The following is a 21,966-nucleotide window of genomic DNA, read 5'->3' on the forward strand; positions in this document are numbered from 1 at the left end:
TGTAGTGAGACATTCTGAAGGAAATAATCAAACAGAACTCTGTGTTTTTACAGGTTACTTTTGATCCGGAAGTCTTTTTCAACATACTGCTTCCTCCTATCATATTTTATGCAGGTTACAGTCTCAAAAGGGTGAGTGCTTTCGCATTTCCTGTGCTTTGACTGGCCTTAACTGTCCCATGCTTCGACAGCTCTTCTGTCTCCATGTACTTCTTCCAAGGTTTCCTTTCTTTATTCCTTGTCTTTTTGAAGTGTTCAAATTTGTGCCAGTGTCAGAATGCTTTCTCTGCATGGCTTCTTCTAGGGTATGATGCACTTAATATTAGCAGAGAACATTGCACTAGAGGGGTGCTCTTTGTCCGTTGTTGGTAGATATTCTAACAGAGCATAACTTTTTTTTTTTCAGAGACATTTCTTCAGGAACCTTGGGTCTATCTTAGCATATGCCTTTCTTGGAACAGCAATTTCTTGTTTCGTTATTGGGTAAGATTTGAAACTTGAAGTGTCTTTTAGCCTTCAGATTATAATTCTAAAAGAGCAGCCTTTGACTTACATTTGATTTGTATTATTACTGTATTCTCAAATGTGGGTTTGAATTTTTCTTAAACCTAAAGTATTAGCTATATTTAAATACCCATTAATCCAATCCAGGATTAATCATAGAACACTGTAGTAGGTTACTTTTCTTATTCCCACTGTATTCTAACTTATTTAGTGGTTGCCATTTTTATACTATAGGAATGTGTTTATTTAACAGGTCCATAATGTACGGCTGTGTAACCCTGATGAAGGTGACTGGACAACTCGCGGGAGATTTTTACTTTACAGATTGCTTGCTGTTTGGTGCCATCGTGTCAGCCACAGACCCAGGTATGCTTTGTGGGTGGAGCCTAAATGTTTCAGTTGCAGTAGCTCCTGTCAGAGCAAGTGCTGCTGTCTCTGAGGGTTAGGTTCAACACTAGCACTGTGTTGTCCGATGGGGGTGGGGCGGGGTGGTAAACAGTTTTCAAGTCATTTTGCTTTAGGCATATATTTGGTTGTTTTACTTTTTCTTACATTTATCTATAACTAGTTTACAAATTGATGCTGTTTTAATTAGAACTATTAAATATTTTCTTGAGAAATTTTAATTGGTCTTTATATCCTAGTGATTGGATATAACAAAAGAAAAATTGATTATAGTTTTTTAAAAAATGATTGTATACTTCCTTTTGCATCTCTAGACAGCCATTTCTCCAAAAATCTTCTGTTTATATTTAGCTATCTACATTTTTTAAGCTATATACATTTTATAGTAAGAAAAATAATTTAGGTGTTTTCGTTTGTTTTTTGAGACAAGGTCTCATGTAGCTCAGGCTGCCAGGAAACTAGCCTTTAACTCACTAGGTAGCCAAGAATCACCTTGAACTTCTGATCTTGAACTTGTGCTCATCTCCTGAGTGCTGGCATTCCTGGGGTGTGCCACCATGTCTGGGGATTGAGCACAGGCCCATGTACATCCTTGGCATACACTCTACTGTTCTTTTTCTCTTTTGAGACGGGGCTTAACTGTCATTTAGGCTGGCCTCACACTCAGGACAGTGTGCCTGCCTTTCCTCAGAGTTGTGCATGCAGTGACCATTGGCATGAGCTCCCGTGCCTAACTAGGAAAAGCTGCTTTCAGATGCCTGCTACATGGCAGCTATGCCGACAGCTGTGTGCTTTAGAGATGTCAGTAGTCTTCAGCATATTAAAGAATTCCTTTTTACAGCATTGGCTTTATGATTACAAAATTATTCTGACAAAGCTTGCTTCCTCATTCTTTCAGTGTCAAATCTCTCAGTTTGTATTAGTGAACGAATTAAATTGCTAATCTAAAATTTTGAATGTGTATTGATAAACTAAAAACTATATTCATATGAGGAATCTGTAGAAAATGTAGAATGAAATGGTCAGAGTAAACATCCAGAATATGTAAGGATTTCAGTAAGCTCAACACTAAAGGAATACGTAACCCAATCTGATTAGATACTCCTCAAAAATGTAGAACTGGACGATAATTTTTTAATGTTAAACACTTTTAGTTATTGGAGAAATGAAAAACAAAACTATACCAAGATTCCGTCTCACCCAGGTCAAGATGTCTGGCGAAGCTGTGGGGTAGGGATGGACAAACTTTTGCTGGATGTAGTGGCTTGTGCCTGTAATTCTAGCATTTGAGAAGCTGAAGCAGGTGCATTGCTGTGAGAATGAGGATAGTGTGGGCCACAGAGTGAGACAGTGCCTCAAGGAAAAATAATTTTGTACACTGTAAGTTAGTTCAGCCACCATGGAACTCAGTATATGGGTTCCTAAAAACTCCTCTATAACTACTGTATGATTCAGATATATCACTCTTTAGACATAAAAAATATAAATCAGCACAGCAAAAATGCCTATACTCCCATGTTGATTGTAATACTATATTCATAGTAGCATACTGTAGAATCACCATGAGTAGTCATCTTCAAATAGATGATAAAGAAACTATTCTGTATTTGCACATAGATACCTACATACACACCATGGAGTTTTATTATTCATAAAGAATGAAGCTATGTCATTTCCAGAAAGATGGCTATAACTAGAAATCGTGTTAACTGAAGTAAGCCAGACTAGAAAGACACATTACTCATATTTCCTTTTGCATGCAAAACCAAAATTAACAGAATAAAATAAAACATGGAAGTAGAAGGGGAACTATTTGGAAATAGAGAGAAGGCACTAGCTGATTAGGGAGACTAGGAATGGTAATGAGCTGAATAGGATCAATGTACGTTATATAGATGGATGAAAAACATCGCAGTGAAACCTGTTAGCTTATGCAGTTAACATGTAGTCATAAAAGTAACTGGGAAGAAAGGCCAGCATAGGAACCAACTAAAGGGCTTTTGCTTTTACTTGTTTGGTGTTGGGAGCTTTGCTCATGGTAGGCACGTGCTCTGTCACTGACCTCTGTCTCTATCCCCTAAAGATGGAGAATCTTGGGAATCAAAGTCTTCTTTTATTATTACTTAGGGTTTGGTAGAGGTTTGTACTGTCTCACCCTTTGCCTTTGTGAGTTAATCATCTTCTTTAATTGTCTTAGAGCACAATTGAAGTCGGAGTCCTAAGGTTATCTTTGAATTCCTTCCTTAACTTTGATAACACAGGGAATGATAGAAAGGAAAAGAATGTGTTCCATATGCTCTAGATAGTTCTAAAAGATTACTCAGGGCTGGCTAGGCACCATGGTACATGCCTGTAATCTCAGTACCTGAAAGTAGAGGCAGGAATTTAGAGAGCTTCTGGCTAACCTATACTATCTGGTGGGACTGTTTCAAAATGACAATTTAAAAGACAAAAAGTTTTCAGAGCGCCATTTCACACAGACGTTTGTATAGTGTAATTTAAAATTTTTGTAGTGCTGAGGATATATAGAATGTAGGGACTCTTGCACAGTAGGCAAGCACTCCATGATTAATTAATGAATGTGGTATTAAGTGTATGTGTGGTGCATGTGCTCCTGTGAATGTAAGTGTGTGTGTGTGCACGTATTTGGGTCTCTTCTTCCACCCCTTTCTACCTTCATTTTGGAGACAGGATGTCTTACTGAGCCTAGAGCTCATCAGTGTCTAGGCTGGATGGACAGTGGGCTACAGGATTTACCTGTCTCTTCCTCCCTACCATTGAGATAGCAGGCATGCCTGTTATATGCTATTTCCAGTGGGGGCTGCACATTTAACCTGGGGTCTTCATGCTTACATGCCAAGCACTTTATGAGCTTAGCCATCTTCCAGCTCCCATATTTTTGAATTTTGATAAAGGTCCTTGCTAAGACCCCAAGGTTGGCCTTCAAGTCACTCTGTAATAGCCAGGCAGTCCTTGAGATAGGATTGTCCTACCTTAGACTTTGGAGGAATTGCCACTACAACTTTGTACCACCCAGGCTTGGCTCAGTTTAACACTGTGTTTTGATTTTCCTATGTAGTTCAAGATGGGTTGATAGTCATTATGTAGCCCAAGTTGGCCTCCAACAAAAAGTACTCCTCCCTCTCTTTAAAGACTTTACAGAGGCTGCCCCCTTACTTTCAAGAAGCCCATGGTCTTAGGTGTCCTTGTCTTGTAGTAGAAGCAGGCCTATAAGACATCTAAAGATGGAACTGGCAATGTGACTTCACTTTCTGGTTTTGTTTTGGTTGGAGTACTGCCACTGTGTCTCAAGCAATAATCTTTTGTCTACATAAAGATTGACAGATTTCTTTTCTAGATTATATACACACTTTCTCTAGTTCTATTAATTTGCATTATCTTTCTAGAAGTTTGAGCCATGGGTTCTCTATTTAAAATGGGACAGTATTTTTTACTCTTCCTTTTACTTTCTCTTCATAAGCTTTTAAAAAAAATCTTTTTCTTGGGGATGGAGAGATAGCTCAGCAGTTAAGAGAGCACTGGCTGCCTTTCCAGAGGACCAGTCTCAGTCCCCAGCACCACATAGTGACTCAAAACTATCCAGTTTCAAAGGATCCGACACCCTCTTTTGCCTTCTACCTTCACCAAGCATTTACATGATATACAGACATACATGCAAACAAAACAACCACATACAAGATAAAAGCTCCCCCCCCCATCACTTTTCTTTAAACGATTTATAAGATTTCCCCTTATTTTATATATGGGTGTTTTGCCTGCATGTCTGTGTACCACATGTATGCCTGGTGTCTGAGGAGGCCAAAAGTGGGTGGTGGGTCCCCTGGAACTAGAGTTAGAGTCTTGTTTGAGCCTCCATGAAGGTACCTGGAGCTAAATCCTGGTTCCCTGGAAGAAAAGCCAGCGAAGTTAACTGAGCTGTTTCTCTGGGCCCCAGTTTTATGTATGTGTATGTAGACAAATAACATATCTGCATTTTGGTATAAGTATACTCCAGTGTTCTACAATAAAAATTACACCTTTTAAAATACAACTTTCTATTTTTATGTTTCCTATTTGAAAATGTTCTCTTGTTTCTGGCTATATTCATTTTCATATCTGCTTGGGTTTATTTAATGTGTGAGCAATGTGTGACCCAGCAATGAAAGCTATAATCTAACTTATATCTGATTTCTTCGAATTCTAATATAATCTCTTCCCCAAAGGAAGGGCGTGTTGTGCTTTCTATCCTTCTTACCCTGATAGTTGGCTTTTTCATCACTTAAATATAGCAGCTGTTATTCTGGTCATAAAAATTGTGCCAACCAAAAACTGAAGTCTTGTTTTCATTTCCTAAGGTCTTTACTTAACTTGGTATTCTTCCAGTTTGCAAGTCAAATAGAAGGGAGTTGTAAAGCTCAGGGACAAGGGCTCCTTACAGAAAGGGATACTTTTCATATTTTCTTCCTTATTAAAGATTCATTGCTACTTAGACTATAGGAAATTCTGAATATACTCTTTATAGAAAATAAATATATAAAACCAGACTCTTCAAATTTGCATGAGGATTGTAGGCCAACTCAGGCCTTCAAGGTTATTTTCCACTGTTTTTTTAGAAAGGTGGTGTAGCATGTAGCCAATTACTGAATACTGTTGAGAAAAAAAAAAAACTAAAACTTTATTTCAGTAAGAGGATGTAAGAAAGGAAGAAATGAATGTCGAAATAACATCCAACAGCTGTTGTGTGTTTGTGGTGTCTAAGTATTATTGTTCTGACTCTTTCTCTCTGCTAGTGACTGTTCTTGCCATCTTCCACGAGCTTCAAGTTGATGTTGAACTCTATGCTCTTCTCTTCGGGGAAAGTGTCCTCAATGATGCAGTTGCCATAGTGCTGTCCTCGTAAGTGTGCATTTTGTTTCTATGGTGAATACTCCATGCGAGGGCACTAGGTGCTGAAAGTCAGTTGATGAATAAAGAACATTATGGATAGAAATGTTCCAAACAATGAGTCTTTTTGTCCCGTTCTGGCAAGGACATAAACTTTATAGATAAATTGGAAAAATAAAAGAAAAATTTATATCCCTTTCACATAAAAGTAGTTCCTGTAAAAATTTCAGGACAGTTCCTTCTACTGTTTTTCTCTTTGTGATGTATTTCTATAATAGCCATTTTAATGTCTTCAATTTTATTATCTGTTTTAACATTATAACATGAGTACATTTTTACTTAGGCTTATGTTTTGAATTCAAAACTACATGAAAAGGTTTGTATAGAAATTCTGTTCTTATTCTAGTCCTTGTCTTCCTAGTTCCTTAGAGCTGTTTAATAAAAAAAAAAGTTTCTTTTATACCTTTGTATTTCTTAAAATCCAATCATGGACGTGAATATATTTGCCTCTCATTTCTGTTTTTGTTTTTAATTTTGGCAGCTTTTGAGAGTGAACCGGTTATAGCCTTGTTCTTGCTACCTCTTCAGCCCCTCAACTCTTAGTTGGAAAGTAACTTACTGTATTGTATATGAGAACATGGCTATATTCTGGCTCTATTTTCATGTCAAAGGCAGATCTTGTGTTTTGCAGCTTTGCAGGAATCTCTGGGAACTTTGTTTTAGCTCTTTGCTCTCTCAGTCTCTTGCTGCTGGCTAGTTGAAGACTGTTCTGTCCTTTGCTATCCCAAAGGAAGTTGCAGTATTTTACCTGGAGCTTTCTTCTTCATTTTTCACAGGTATACGGTAGCACACATTCTCAGAAGGGACTGAGATTTGGGGTTGGTTTAAAGGATAAGTGCAATTTTAGTTTTAGTTATTATTGGCAAATTGCCAGTCAAAGGATTATATTGCTTTATGCTTCAACCACCACAACATGAGAATCCCTCTTCCTTAGAGCTCCCCAGCAGATTACTTGCCTAGCTTTTTTTGCCAGCTTGATAATTGAGAAAATATATTACAGTTTAATTCACGCTTTTCTTATTTACCATAATCATCTGAGAATCATTTTTATCTTAGATGTGTTAAATGTATTTTATTGAGGATAATTGTTGAATGAGTAATGCATTTTATCTAATAATAGAAATTGCTGTACTTGTTATTACAAGGCATTTGCAGGTGGAAGAGCTTCTGCACCCCAGAGGAACTCACTTTTAACTAAGGATATATGCAATTATGTGGGCCACTGCCTTCAACTTATACTAGAACTTTCCCTGAGCAGGAAGAAAAAGCCCTTCACATTTTCTGATTATTTAATTTCTCTCCTTAACTTCTACTTTGTTAGCTTTAAAAGAGTCATAAGTCACAGACTCTGCTTTGCACAGCCTGACTACTACTGTGGCCTTACTACACAGTGAGAAATTACCCTCTCTGAGATATAATACTAATCCCGTCCATGAGGTAGATGGAGCTGTTGTAAAACTCAAATCCCTTCTTGTGAATACTCTATGTATAAATAAGTGTTGCTGCCTTCCCTGATGTGTCTATTGCCTGAATTTTTTAATAACTAAAACAAACCTAAATTAAGAAACAACCTGGGGCTGGAGAGATGGTTCAGAGGTTAAGAGCACTGACTGGTCTTCACAAGGTCCTGAGTTCAATTCCCAGCAATCACATGGTGGCTCACAACCATCTATAATGGGATCTGATGCCTTCTTCTGGTGTGTCTGAAGACAGCTACAGTGTGTTCACATTCATAAAAAAATAAATCTTAAAGAAAAAGAAACAAAGCCTAAGGGCTATAACTAATGTTGATGTTGATGTTAAATGTAAGTACCTTCCATGAAGATTGGTGCAAAATAAGTCATATACTATGTGAAAGGAACAATAGATGGATGGTGTAATTGTAATTCAGGCATTTCAGAAACATGAAATGATAAAGATTGAACTTCTAGTACATAAGTACACGAGAGACCTGTCCACTACATTCCAAAATGAAGAGAGTAAGGTGAAAAGAAAGTTATGGTTAACATCAATTCCTTATCCAAGACATTATTTTACTGTTTAATCATCCAATTGATAAGCATTCCTTTCTTGTTGCTCTAATAGGTTAAGAGTCAAAAGAAAAAAAATTGTTCTGTACTGGAACTACCTTAAACCATTGTTCACTATGCCTTACATTTTCCATCAATAAAATAACCCATTGCCTGTAACTTTAGCATATGACTAGTGTTAAAAGGTATTTGTGCTTTTAGTGATGAAGAAATGTGCTTAAAAGAAAAAGCTCTTCGATAGAAGTTCTCACAAAGGGGCACATTTCTATTGTAGATTGGGTTTTGAATGATTTCTTTCTGAACTCTCTAAAGATGATACATATCTGGCACTTTCTTGAATATTTAGGAGTTGGGTTGACTTATGGCATCTCTGCAGCAGCTTTCACAGAAAAGCACTGATATCTAGAAGGTATCATTGTAACAGGACAGTATCTTGATGGAGCTGAACAAGTGAGTCCCTGCCCTAAGGTGGGAGGGAAAGCAGTTGTGTTGCTGGTTCATGGGGAGTTACTAGATGGAGGTACTCAGCAGTCCACTGACAGTCATCTTGTATTCTCCTTTGGTGTGTTTCAAAGGCTGTGTTAAGTTTACTCTGCTTGTATTGCATTCCCTTAGTTTGATAATTGCAGTTTGTATTCTGTGCAGCAACTTTGTATCACAGGTGGGAATGGCATGCCTTTATGAGAGAATTGTTTGGCTTAAAATGCATAAAATGTATTTTGGAACTTGTTTCTGTTTGCTGGGATCCAGTTCTCTCCTTCCACCACATGGATTCCAGGAATTGAACTCAGGTTATCAGCCTTGGCAGCAAGAGCCTTTATCTACTGAGCTGTCTCCTTGACTCCAAGGATATGCTTTTAAAGTGAAATTTCTAAGCCAATGGCTATAACTTTTTTAAACGGAGAGATATTGTCATATTTCTCTCCAGAATTAGAGGCTGTTTTGGAAGCCTCTAATCAACACATAAAAAGTGGTAGATATAGCAATACTCTGTTTCTAAGACTGAAACACAAGGGAATGGGCCAATATATATATATATATATATATATATAAACGTTACAAAGGGATTCTTCTCCTCTATTATAGAAGCAAATATCAGGAACAGTTTTTTTTTTTGTGTGTTTTTATTTTTGTGGTATAAAAATCAAAGCACAGGGCCTTTTTTCACATCTTTCTGTATTCTAGGCAAGTGCTCTCTGTTTCTGAACTTTATTCCTAAAAGCAACTTCCAAATTCTAGCAGTGGGCAGATGGTTAAATAAATTATCCTGCTAGTGCTGTTTTGAATTCTTAAATATCTTGGTTTTGTAATTCTTGTATCATTGTTCATTGAAGAAGCAGAGTTAGAAACCGGGGGCTAGATGTGTAGCACAGCTGTTAGGCTGCTTACTTAGCCTGCATGAAGCTGGTTTCAGTCCCTAGTTCTGCACTAAACCCAGGCATGGTGGGACACACCTATACTCCCAGCGCATGGCTGGGGGAGGCAGAAAGATCAGTATTTCAAGGTCATCGTCAGCTACACAGTGAGTTCAAAACCAGCCTAGCCTACTTATGGAACCATGACTCATAAAGAATTCAAAGCAATATCCCTGCAACAAAATGAGAAGATAACAAAATGATAAGACGTGTGTGTTAGAGCTGTAGATGATAGTGATTTTTCCCTTGATCCATATGTTGTATTGGTATTAGAATTTTTTGAAAAATGTTCATGTACTTTGAACATTGAAACATAAAATATGTAAAGATTTCAGTTCAGATTGAGTGTCAGAAATTTCTTAATGCTGTTACTAGAAATTGATGTGCTTTAATAAAATGGAGATTAACATATAGCAAGTTGTTTTACATCTCCCACATTAATCAAATCTGTCAACTAATGATTTCTTTGGAATATATTTTTCTTCCCTTTCTTTGATATGACTTGTACAATGTCTTTGAGTCTGCACTTGTCATAAAGCTGGTACATTAATGAACTGAAATTCGGAGAATTGGTTTGGTAACAGTGACCACTGTTGGCAGAGACCTGCTGGCAAGAGTGCTTTTCTTGGTCATTCCTCAGATGAATGCTATAAAAGAAGCTTTTGGAGACCAGGTTTGGACTTGAGTTCAAGGCAGAAAGTGTCCCTTTGAATTGGTTGGCTTGCTTTGGAACCAAGTGGTTCTTTCTGAAGTGTAGGTTGTAGAATCCCACCTAGGTATGCTCAAAGTACTCCAGAGTGGATCCTAATTCTTTGGAAGGCCTTTCCGGCCCCATTTGCCTAAAGAATTCTGTTTTAATGGGTAAATACTTGTTAGGCATTTAGCCATTCTGACATTTTAAAAGTTGGAAAGATCCTTCATTTTTCCATAAGAGGAACCAAATAGAATTTGGTTGAAAATAACCTGTCTTTTTGTAGCTCAATAGTGGCATACCAGCCAGCTGGAGACAACAGCCACACCTTTGATGTCACAGCCATGTTCAAATCTATTGGAATCTTCCTTGGGATCTTCAGTGGATCTTTTGCAATGGGAGCTGCAACAGGAGTGGTGACAGCTTTAATATCCTTTTGTTACATTTATTTTTTATTAACCTACTGAGATAGTTATGAGGTATAGTTTTCCCTACTCACATGACTAGATTTGTTTTCATAGTTATTAACCTTTTAATCAAGAAGTTGTTCTGAAAACTGAAGTAAAAGTCTTTGTTAATATATTACATAATGAATTTCATTGTTTTGCATGGGCTCAGTGACTTAAAACATGTACTGCAGGCTGGTCCTGAATTTGCTATGGAGCTCAGGATGCCTGGGAAGTTCATGCCTGGACAGCCTTTTACCAATGCAGCTGTATTCGTGGCCCTTACCCCTCTTTTTGTTTTTAATTGATTTTATGTTTATGACTGGTTTGTATGTATGTCTGTGCACTATGTATAGGTATCTGTAGAGGACAAATGGGGACATTGGATCTCTTGGGAGCCCCAGAGGGTGGGGCTAGGATCTGAACCCATGTCCTCTGTAAAACAGCAAGTGTTGTTAGCCACTGAGCTATTTCTCTAGTCCCTATTCCCTTTTTTGAGATTGGATCCTTATTATGGTAGCCAATGCTGTTCTCAAATTCAAGATCTTCTGCCTTAGCCTACAGAGTGCTAGAATTGCTGTCATATACCACAATGCTAAACTGCCCCAAACTGTTACTAGAGGAGTCTTTGACTAGACATACTATCTCTCTGAGGATGAATTTTAAAGCTATAGGTTACATTGCTGTGAAGTAAATAGGACGCCCGTATTCTCTGGGTGCTTATGCCGTTAGTCATCTCTGTCACTCTCCTCTCTTAATTTAATAGAACAAACAGAAAATGCATGGTTCCTGGGTGAGAACATATGTTTACTAGAGCCCTAGGCTGGGAACCCAAAGGACCTGGGTTTTAGTCCTGATGCTGTCACTAGCTAACCACAAGAAAAATAGGGAGCTGATTCTTAAGTTCATTTGAGAAACATTTGCTGATTGCTTGCCATATGCCAGATGCCATGTTCTGGAAATCAAAGATGAAACTAACATGGCCCCTGCCTCACAGACACAAATATGATAGTGGTTGATACTTGAACTCTAGATCTCAATGTAGGAGAATAAGAGGTTGGGAAAGCTGAATAGGATTGGATGAGCTCCAAAGTTTCTAGCTACAAAACATTTTAAAGAGTCGTTTTTAATCTTTATTTATGTGTATCTGGCACACGTGTGCAGGTGTCCACAGAAGCAAGCAGAGGACATTGGATGCCCTAGGGCTGGAGTTCCAGGTGGTTATTAGCCACTCTTACAACCTAGCTGAGGTCCTTTGGAAGAACATCAAGTGCCTATAACCACTGAGCTATCTCTCCAGCTTCATCCAGCTAGAAATCTTTTAAGACACTTTCATGTAAAACATATGTCTGAACTGGTACAGGCTGTATCTCTTCTCTAATATAGGAGTCTCAGGGCTAGGAAGTGGATCCCGTTTGTTGTTTGTTACAGTGCTAGCTCATGAATTGACTCTAGATCTAGCCCTAGATTTATTACAACTTGGCACTGTCACCCACATATACTCTTTAAATTAGTATAAGGGAGTGAAATGCCTCTGTTTCTTCATCATGGAATGGATGCTTTATATTGCAAATGAGCGAGAAGATCAAATAAATGTGAAACTCCATGGAAGTTACATGTTTTTTTTTTTTCATTTTATTTTGTTTGAGTTTTTTAATATTTATTTTTATTTAATGCACATGAGTGCACTGTAGCTGTCTTCAGACACACCAGAAGAGGGCATCAGATCTCATTACAGATGGTTGTGAGCCACCATGTGGTTGCTGGGACTTGAACTCAGGACCTCTGGAAGAGCAGTCAGTGCTCTTAACCCCTGAGCCATCTCTCCAGGCCAGAAGTTACATGTTTTTATGAATGCAAATTGTAATAATGAAAAGTGTCTTGCTTTGGGATACAAGGTAATAGAGTTTTGTCACGGTGTGTCTCAGAATGCTGCTCCTGTCTCTGTCTTTTTAGTTGTTTTCTGGCAAGGTATGTCATATCCATAAATCAATAGGAACATCTAATTTTTGAGATTTTTCTCCTGATAGGAGGGCAGCTCCATAAGATTTTGTTTGAAGAATTTATTACCATTGGTGCTTCTTTGCTTTGTGTCTTTTCCATTAGAGAAGCCTAAGAGCCTTCTATAGCTTTTATGACTGCCTTGGATTGACTGTTATTTTTCTAGTCTCAGTTGTATATTATTACTCAATCTTGTTACCAAGCTTAACAGTCTTACGTGACAAAGTTTACAAAGCTGCGGGAGTTCCAGCTGTTGGAGACAGGCCTGTTCTTCTTGATGTCCTGGAGCACCTTCCTTTTGGCTGAAGCTTGGGGTTTCACAGGTGGGTGACTTACTTCGCATTGTAAGTCCCTATGAGGAATCAACTATAGTGTTTGAACATACTTGTTATGGTTGGGAGTCAGACTGGAGGCTCAAATGTAAAAAAGACTTTCAATGAAAACAATTGGTTCCTCCCAATAACATAAGTCAAAGTAACTGAGAATGTCAACTCTACAAGTGGAATCTACTGTAAAATAAGATTCTTGGGCTACAGTGTGGGAACCCTCCCTTTTGTGAATTGTACTTTGCTGTCTTTGCAGGTGTGGTTGCAGTATTGTTTTGTGGCATCACACAAGCACATTACACATACAATAATTTGTCTACAGAATCTCAGCACAGAACGAAGCAGGTAAGAGAAACCTTATAATCAATGAATAAAATTTTCCTCCTCTTAGCAAAACTATAGGTTTGTCCTTTTTTCAACTAAATATCTGTGATCATTTCAGGATAATGGCTTCTCTTCCTTTTACTCTGGAAATGACTGGGACTGACAGGTGGCAGGTAGCAGCTTCTGGCATAGCAGTTAGCAGAGTAAGCAGATGCTGTTACTGTTGAACTTCCAGTAACTAGCCAGTTGGCTCCCTCTTCTCTTAGTGTCTCTCCAACCCAGTGGCTACTAGGAGCAACGATTTGAGGGCCCACTCTGACTTGCTCAGGGTTTTCCTATACAGTACAGAAAAGCTCTGTTTCTTATTGGGACACTAAGCTTCCTGCAGTTGTCATTCAGACCCTGCGATACTGCTGCTTCCAGGAGCCTCTGGGGACTGTGATTGCCTGGGCACTGCATGAGCAGGTCACCTGAAAAGAATTCTGAAGGACTTGGGCATTAGACATAGAATTTTCCAGTCTTAGATATAGAAAATAATCCACAAGCAGAATGTAATGTCTGCAGTAGGAACATGTGCATACGTGAGGACTGTAGTGAGAACTAGGAACTTCTAGTATTGCAGAAGACTACAAGGTAAATTAAATCTAGAAAGGATCAATGCTAAAGCAAAATAGCTCTCTTTCCTTCTCTATCCTTCTCCCTTCCTCCTCCTCTCTCTTTTCTACTCCCTCCCTCCTCACCTCTGTCCTGGAGCCACAAAGTTAGTATACTTTCCCTAACACTTCAGAGAAAGTTAGGCTCCCCCTCTAGAGCATTTACATGGATGATATAAGTCTCTCTTGCCAAATTAGTATACTGAATGTACAGAAGAAAAGTAGCCAGGGGGTGTGTCTTGTTTTAGGTAGCAAGGTAGGGCATGAAAAGAGCAAGCTAAGAGCTTCCAGTCTTGTTGGTGATTTGAAACTAGCACAGAGAAAACACAGACTTGTATGTACACACATACACACACACACACACACACAAACACACACAGCCTAAGACTGCTTTTGTGCTAAACTGGTCATAGGAGGTTGTGACATAGAACTTGTGCTTGTAAAGTCTCAAATACTAACTCTCTGGCAGCCTCTTTGTTCAGAGTCAGAGCCGAGACTCTGGATCCACAATAGCTCTGACACTAATTCTACTACTTTGTGGCTATGTAATCAGGAAGAGGTTAAAGAATTTCTTCCTGTTTCAGTTTTGTTCTGACCCATGAGATTAGTATGTGATAGTGTGCATGGAGTCTTTACTTAGTACTGTAATCAGGCCCATAGTAAAAGGGAAAGAAACTGAACTTACTGCCATTAAACAAGCAAATAGAAATAAGAATATATTAAGTCAGTCATGGAAACTGTACTTATTTTAATGTTTGTTTTTATTTTTGGCAGTAAGCCTACTGTGCTGTTTTTGTTAAGTTCTAGGGATAGAACCTAGGGCCTCTTATTTGGTGGGCAAGTGCTCGATCACTGCACAATATCCCCAGACACTCCGACTCTCTTTTAAAACATTTTTAATTCTGCTTTTGAAAAGAGTAAGATAGGTGTGTGGTGTGTACCTATAATAAAAATACTTGGAAACTATGGTGAAAGTACTTGCTTGGTAAATGTAGGGACCTGAGTTCAAATCTCCAGAACACATGTGTATGTTGGCTGCATAACATGAATGTCTGTAATCCCAGTGCTCCTAGCAGAAGGTGGGAAGTAAAGACAAGAAAATCCTCAGATGCTGGCAGTCAGCTAGCCTGCCATTCACAGTAAAAATCAAGAGACCCTGTCTCAGGCAAGCTGGAAGCCAAGTACTAACACTCAAGATTTAACTCTGACCTTCAAATGTGTGCTGTGACATGTGCCTACATTCATATACACAACACATTTACAGACAAACACATGTACTTAGGAATTAGGAGCAGGACAATCTGGAGTTCAAGGCCACCCTAAGCTAGTAGGTTTTGGGAAATGTAGTAGCATAGTAAGGCTCTGTTCGAAGACTTTTCTCCAGATAACAACAAAAAGTAAAGCATGAACTAACTTGTTCAAAACCATGGATCTAGCAAGTAGATATGGTTTAAGCCTAGGCATTCAGACTCCTGAGCTCAGATTCTTCTATCTCTTTACTACTGTGGTAGGTAGATGAGTCCTAGGAAAGACCAGGGAGAGGTAGAGTTTATGGAGGGCCTTCATATTATTAGAAAGTTCCTGTGTACTTGCTATGGTAACAGTAAGTGACTAAATGGGCTTTGGCAGGCATCAAGAGGGTGCTTAGTGCATACTATCACAGAAAAGCCCTGTGTTAGGAGTGGTAGTGAGAAAGGAAAGGTGGCAACACACCAGTGATAAGTGATATGACTGGTTGTGCAGCATTCTTTGCCAGGGAAAAAGAAGATGAACTATGTTCAGTAGCTTATAGAAGACATCATCTTGAAACTCATCTTAATAGCAACTCACTGGTTGGGGATGAGAAGTGGACATGAAGGGCTTACCATTTAGGTTTCAAATCATGTATAGAAAGTGATGAAAGCAGCACTGGATTTGGAGGGGCAGAGGAACTGATGATGGGGACTGTGAGAAGGGTACTGATGGGGGAACGTAAGGCTATTATGTTTCTGGCTCTTTCTGTGGGTTTGGAAATGCCATCTGTACATGTACTCCCATCTGAGCCACATGCTTCCAGATGTATATATGAGCTGTACATATAGAAAATGTCTGTTATTCAGGTTTTCACAGTGTGACACGTATTTACTGGAACCTTTTAAATTTCATTTCAGTTGTTCGAGCTTCTCAATTTTTTAGCGGAGAATTTCATCTTTTCCTACATGGGGTTGACGCTGTTCACCTTTCAGAATCATGTCTTTAACCCAACATTTGTCGTAGGAGCATTCGTATCCTTTATCATGTGTCTATTTGGAGATCCTCATGTGGTTTTAGGCGTGTGGTTGATAAAATATTTAAATGCATGAGGTTTTTGTTTTCTGAAAAATAAGTAATGATGTCAGCTGTTCTTCCCAGTTCCAGTCCAGTCTTTTCTACTCTATTTTATTTGAAGTTTATTGCACAAAAATGTTGACAGATTGGAATGACAGAAAAGTCTCCTACTACTTTGCCAACCTCAAAGGTAAAAATGTTTGTCCTTAGCCAGCCATGTGCCATGTAACTGTAATGCCCATGAAGGTGGGAAGACCTGAACTGAGAGACTGTCATCACCGACACCCTCTCAAAATCAAATTTGAAAATGGCAGTGGAGCAACTTGGGGCAAGCTGTTTCCCTAAGGGAAAGCTCTAACTTCCTTCTCTAGCGCAGCACAACAGAAGAAATACTCTCTCCTATTGCTAAAGGAGAAGAGTGAGAGTCTGTGCCGCAGGGTGATGTGTCCAAGATGGGGAGGGTGAATAAGGCCTGTTCTTCCCCCTGCTTTTCTCTGTTTTATGTAAATGAGCATTTTTACCTTTAAAGCTAACTTGAGGCTAGCAAAGTAGCTTTGAGAGTAAAGATGATTGTTACCATGGCTGACAATCTCCGTTTAGTCCTTGGGACCCATGCAGTGGAAGTTGAGAACTTTCTCCTGTAAGTTGGCTTCCGATCTCCACACTTGTGTTGTGGCATGAGTAAATAAATGTAGTAAAATAAATAAAAAGTGAAACCAACTTTAAATGAAGCATCTGAGGACATGAAAGACAACATCATGACAAGATGGGGACAGGTGGCCTCTGATGTAGAGAGGAACTGGCCTCCAATTGGTGAAGGAGGTTTGGAGCGAAGGTGGCATTCCAAGCTGATGGCTCCTATTTTCATAAGTAGGAAGTGATATTGCCTGCTGAGGATAGAATAGCAAGGCATACAAGATATGTGTTGTGTAAGAAATGATCTAGAAACGTACTCTTTTTTTTAACAACTTTATTTTTCAAAACAAAGATAAATGTACAGATTTTAAGCATTTTTTACATAAAATTATACAATACATTTTTGTCAGTACTTTTTTAAAGTTTGATAGTGTGATAAAGATCCCACCAGTAACAATGAGCATAAAGTACATGTAAAACAAGATGCAACCTGGAAATAGTCAAAGTTTTCTTGGTGTGTAAAGATTTTTTTTTTTTTTACAATGAGCAGACAGTACATGTAATATAGGGTGCAACCCCTATTTTGTCAATGTGTTCTTGGTGGGTAGAAACATACTCTTTACCTTACATGGTATATGGGGGTTAAGAACCCTGGGCTATATCTTAGTTGGGTGACTCCAGCTCCACAGCCTTGCAGGAACCTGTAGTGACATGGTTTTGCTGGTATGCTGTTGAGGGCCGGAGGAGCCATGCCAACCTCAATCACATGGCTGTCTGTAGAAAGGATCATCATTCTGCAGGACGAAGTTTTGGCTTGGATTCCATAGAGTGAATGAGCCAAAAGAGTACAAGAATGCAAGCCAAGGTGCCTTTTTATAGACTAATGTTGGAGGTGAAATCTCATGATCACTTCTGCAGTATTCTGCTGGTCATACAGACCGACTGTGGTACAGCATAAGTAAGGATCACACAGGCTATGAGTACTATATATATAACACGAGTCAGGGACCATATTGAAGGTTGGCTCCCACAGATAGGAATTTTGGGGGAAGGTAGAGAAGATGTTTATGTAATAGTCATAGAAACTTAGAAGAGAGTTGACTGAAGAATTGCAGTATGGTTGGGCAGCATTAAATGGTGGTCCGTTTCACTTTGAGGAATAGACACTTACTAGATACCAATCTTTATGTCATGTGTCTTTGTCCAGGAAGACTTGGTAGGAAGCACAGAAACAGCAAACAAACATTGGGTCCCTTGAGGTTTGTGGTTTTGTTGAAAGAGTACTCTGGAAACAGAAAAGAGCAAAGTAGATGTAGGTTTTGGGAAAAGTGTCTGTCTGTACCACATGAAGAGGTGAAGCAGAGGGCTGACCATCAAAGGGAAATCTAGGGTGCCCTTTGCACTGAAGAGCCATGGGAGCTGGGTTGAACACAGCCTGATAGTTAAACCTGAAATGTGTACCCAGGGAAATGAATGCTTAACTAAGTGATTCTCAAAAGAAAAATTAAAGCACTGCAGAACCCAGGGAGTGTGAGATCTATGTTAAAAAGGGAGGTTTTATTCAAATGCCATTTTCAGTCTTACAGAAAAACAACAAATGTCCTATCAACAAGAAGAAAGCCTTAGCCAGAAGACAAATATGAGTTCCATAGCTTCAGAGCTTGTCACTATTTGAAGTTTTTTTTTTAATAATCACAGTTGTTTAATCTATAGTAGTTAATATACAAGTAAGGTTAAATAATTACAAGGTTTTTGAGTTTGTTAGAATTTAAAATTCTCAGTAAAGGATCTATGAAAATGATTCTTCACACGTCTAAGATGCCCTGTCTCTGGTAGTCTTGGTTATATGACAACAACTCAAATGAAGCCAGGTTTAAATGAGTTAAAGGAGACAGAAGTTTATTTCATGTGTAAATGTCTGAGCTTGTGTGACTAGAGAATTGTTAGGAATGCAAACAGTCTTGGTGCTTTTCTCCTTAGGGAGTTGGTTGCATTCTTGTGGTCCATAGCATCTGCCCCTTGTGCCTCCTAATTATCTTTAAGGGTACTGCTCAGAAGTGAACATACCATGTGTAAATAACAATATTGGCAACACCTAGCTGCAAGGGAAGCTAAAAGTTAGACCCTTTATCTGGGTGGCTGAGTTCTCCAGAATTAGAGCTAAAAGGGAGGAGGGTCTTGCGCTTAGAAGAAAAGACTATGTATGGATTTGTGAAAGCTAGCAGCAGCTGCCACACTGCCTCCCATGCATTATTGCTGCTGTTACCTTCTCTTTCTTTCTTAATGGAATTGCTTTCAAAGAAAAATGCCATTTTACTATATTTTATTTCTACAAAAGGAGTAATAAAGATAGTACAGAAAGCTGTCCTACACTTCACAGCTCATTTCCCCTGGCTAGCATCTCAGGACCCCGTAATACATCTGTTACAAAGAATGAACCTGTAGTGATACAGTAAGGAAATATGATGCTCATCCCAAGTCTCATGGCCTTCTTCTGGTGTGCTTTTGCTATATCAAAGTCCTACCCAGGACAGCACATTACATTTGCTTTGTATGACCCACTTGACTGACAGTTTCTCAGTTGTTCCTTACTTTCAATGAGCCCTGAAAAATTTGTGAGTATTGATCAGGCGTTTTGTAGAGTGCTCTTCAATTGGAATCTGTTTGATGTTTCCCCCTACGATTGAACCAGATTACATATATATTCTTTGGGAAGAACACTTTGAAAATAAAGTGTCATTGCCATCATATCATGTCAGGGGTACATATTTATTAACGTGTCAAAGTTGATGCTAGTCTTAGTCACATAGCTGACAAGTTTTCCCACTACAAACCAACTTGTGCTTTTCTTTCTATCTTGTACTGCTTGGAAAAAGAGCTGCCCCATGCAGCCCACACTTACAGAGTATGGAATTAGGTTTCATCTCCCCTAGGACTAAATTTTTACAGAATCACTTGTGGCATATAGGAGATTTATCTATTATCTCTCACTTGATGTTTGATTCAGATGTTTATTTATAGCATTGTTTATATATTATTTGTATGAATAATAGTTAGCACTTCCTCACTTTCTGGAACTACAAAGTGCCTCTATTCATCTTGTGCACTTTCCACTGTAGCCCAAGAACTCTCCATTTCTCCGAGGAGCTCTGGTTCCTTTTATTGGGAAAATATGGAAACCAAGATCTGGGCTTTAGGTATGCTTAAGACACTGGATGTTCTTTCTTCTAAACCATGTCTATGAACAGAGGAAGATACGTAGTATATCATGTGCACACACGTATGTTTGTAAGCATTTCTGTTTGTAACTGCATCACCCATCATGAGTTTGTAGTGATGTCTCCAACTATAACCTATTACCATTAATCAGCAAACCATCTTCCCTTGTTGGTCTGTACGTTTCTGTCCCAACCGTAAAGAACTTGACTGCTGGCACCTTCCATCCAATTATTTAGTTGTTCAGTTGCAGTATATGTAGATGGGAAAGGCAGGACATATTTGGACAGTTTTGTAATTATGAGGTCATCATCTTTACATAAACCTCCATGGTACATATCAGTTATTGAAAGAAGCTTGTTGATTCAGTTAGGTTACTTGATAAACGTGAGATATATATGGGGCTGTTTCTGGTGTAACAACATCTGTTTCTCAGTAAAATATTTTTTACACATGCCACAGGGATACATGTGGATGTCAGAAGACAACTTTCAAGACTCAGTTCTTTCCTTCTGGTGTTTGGGTCCCAGGAAATGAGCTCTGTCTACTGGCCCATCTCCTTTGCCCAAACTTTCTGTTTGATATGTAGAAAGAATGCACTAAAATAATGATAGGAAGTATAGTATAGTAAACATGTAAACCAATACTGGTCCCTTATTACAAGATTTTATGTACCACATATAATTGTATGTGTTGTGCTTATATGTGAGTGGCAGTATAGTAAGTAGATCTGTTTGTACCTGCGTCAGCATAGATACATGAATAATGTTATGTTGTCATTAGGCAATAAGAACTTTTACCTCCATTATAATTAGATGGGACCACCATGATGTGAGCACTCGTTCTTTACATGAAATCTTATGCAATACATGGCTATAAGAGAACGCTGGTGTTGTTAACTACTAATTCCTTGGAAAACTCCATCAACCATCATACTATTTTTCACTTTTCTTGGTTTTTCATTTATTTTTCAGATGGGGGGGTCTCATATAGCCTAGGCTAACTTCAAACTTGCTCTTCAGCCAAGGCCAACTTTGAATTCCTTCCTCCCTGCTTGTATTTCTAACGCCCAGCTAATGAGTATATAAGTGTTACATGCAGTTCCTTTGCCTTTGACCTTCCCAGTTGCATTCTCCTCGAATAGTATTATCAGCACTGTTTCAACCATGATGCTTTGCTTTGAATATTATATTTCCCTTTCTACTCCTTTCAGGAAATGTGGTGGGACTGCCACTGCGAATCCTGCAGTAAAATTTGCAGTTACAAAACACAGGTTTCTGTAGACAATGAATGGAGAAAAGGATACCAAAACTGGTTTTTAGGAAGACTCATCTTATCTGACATGAAAACTGAACTTTTTTGCAGGTTGGAAGTGTACATTTAGTGAGAGCTAGTTAAACTTTGCAGGACTTGCAGCAGCATGAAGTGGCTGGACTGCCCTTTATTGTGTTCCTAGGAAGGAAAGGGACATTTAACCAGCATTTCCCTTCATCCTGTCAACACTGCTATGGAAGTGGATGAGTCTGTGATGTTGTAATAAAGAAGGTCCTGTTTGATCCATTCTTTTCTTCACTTCATGAATTTCCTACATTGTAGACGTGCACTATCAAGTTTGGTAGCAACTAACCATATTGTAATTATTTCAATTTCAATTTATTTAGATGAAATAAAATTAAAGTGGCAGTTCCCCAGTCATATTGACTATATCCCAGATGCTCAATAGGTACCGTAGAGTGCTTGCTCGCCTCCTTGGATGCATAGTTTAAATTAACAGTAATAGAGGAAATCATCCTTAACCTCTTAATGATTTTAGATTGCTATTTTCTTGGGAAGAGCTGCCAATATTTACCCCTTGTCTCTCTTACTTAATTTGGGTAGAAGAAGTAAGATTGGATCAAATTTTCAACACATGATGATGTTTGCTGGTAAGTTTCAGTTTCCTCTCCTGTCTACCCCTCACTCTACCATTCGGAAGAGTCAGAAACACTGAAACTGAATTCTCAAATAGAAAACTCTTATCATCTCCCATTCCCTTCTGTGGGAACTTTTCACACGATGTTTCCAAATTT

The 21,966-nt window shown here is 38.7% G+C and overlaps 1 protein-coding gene across 2 annotated transcripts in view; it reads left to right on the forward strand.

The window, feature by feature from the left end:
* SLC9A6 (solute carrier family 9 member A6) overlaps positions 1 to 21,966 on the forward strand; it is a gene marked incomplete at its 5' end in the record, with an annotated part of 54,936 nt that overhangs the window by 12,284 nt on the left and 20,686 nt on the right. For both annotated transcript variants that reach the window (XM_080911109.1, XM_080911108.1), the window contains 9 exons: positions 54 to 131; positions 406 to 482; positions 757 to 869; positions 5,699 to 5,804; positions 10,275 to 10,416; positions 12,653 to 12,758; positions 13,018 to 13,106; positions 15,889 to 16,002; positions 21,711 to 21,822. In XM_080911109.1, the coding sequence (XP_080767235.1) occupies positions 54 to 131; positions 406 to 482; positions 757 to 869; positions 5,699 to 5,804; positions 10,275 to 10,416; positions 12,653 to 12,758; positions 13,018 to 13,106; positions 15,889 to 16,002; positions 21,711 to 21,822 (937 nt within the window). The remainder of the gene's footprint in view (positions 1 to 53; positions 132 to 405; positions 483 to 756; positions 870 to 5,698; positions 5,805 to 10,274; positions 10,417 to 12,652; positions 12,759 to 13,017; positions 13,107 to 15,888; positions 16,003 to 21,710; positions 21,823 to 21,966) is intronic.

This window comes from Micromys minutus (genome assembly GCF_963924665.1).
Source record: "Micromys minutus genome assembly, chromosome: X".
Lineage (NCBI taxonomy): Eukaryota > Metazoa > Chordata > Mammalia > Rodentia > Muridae > Micromys > Micromys minutus.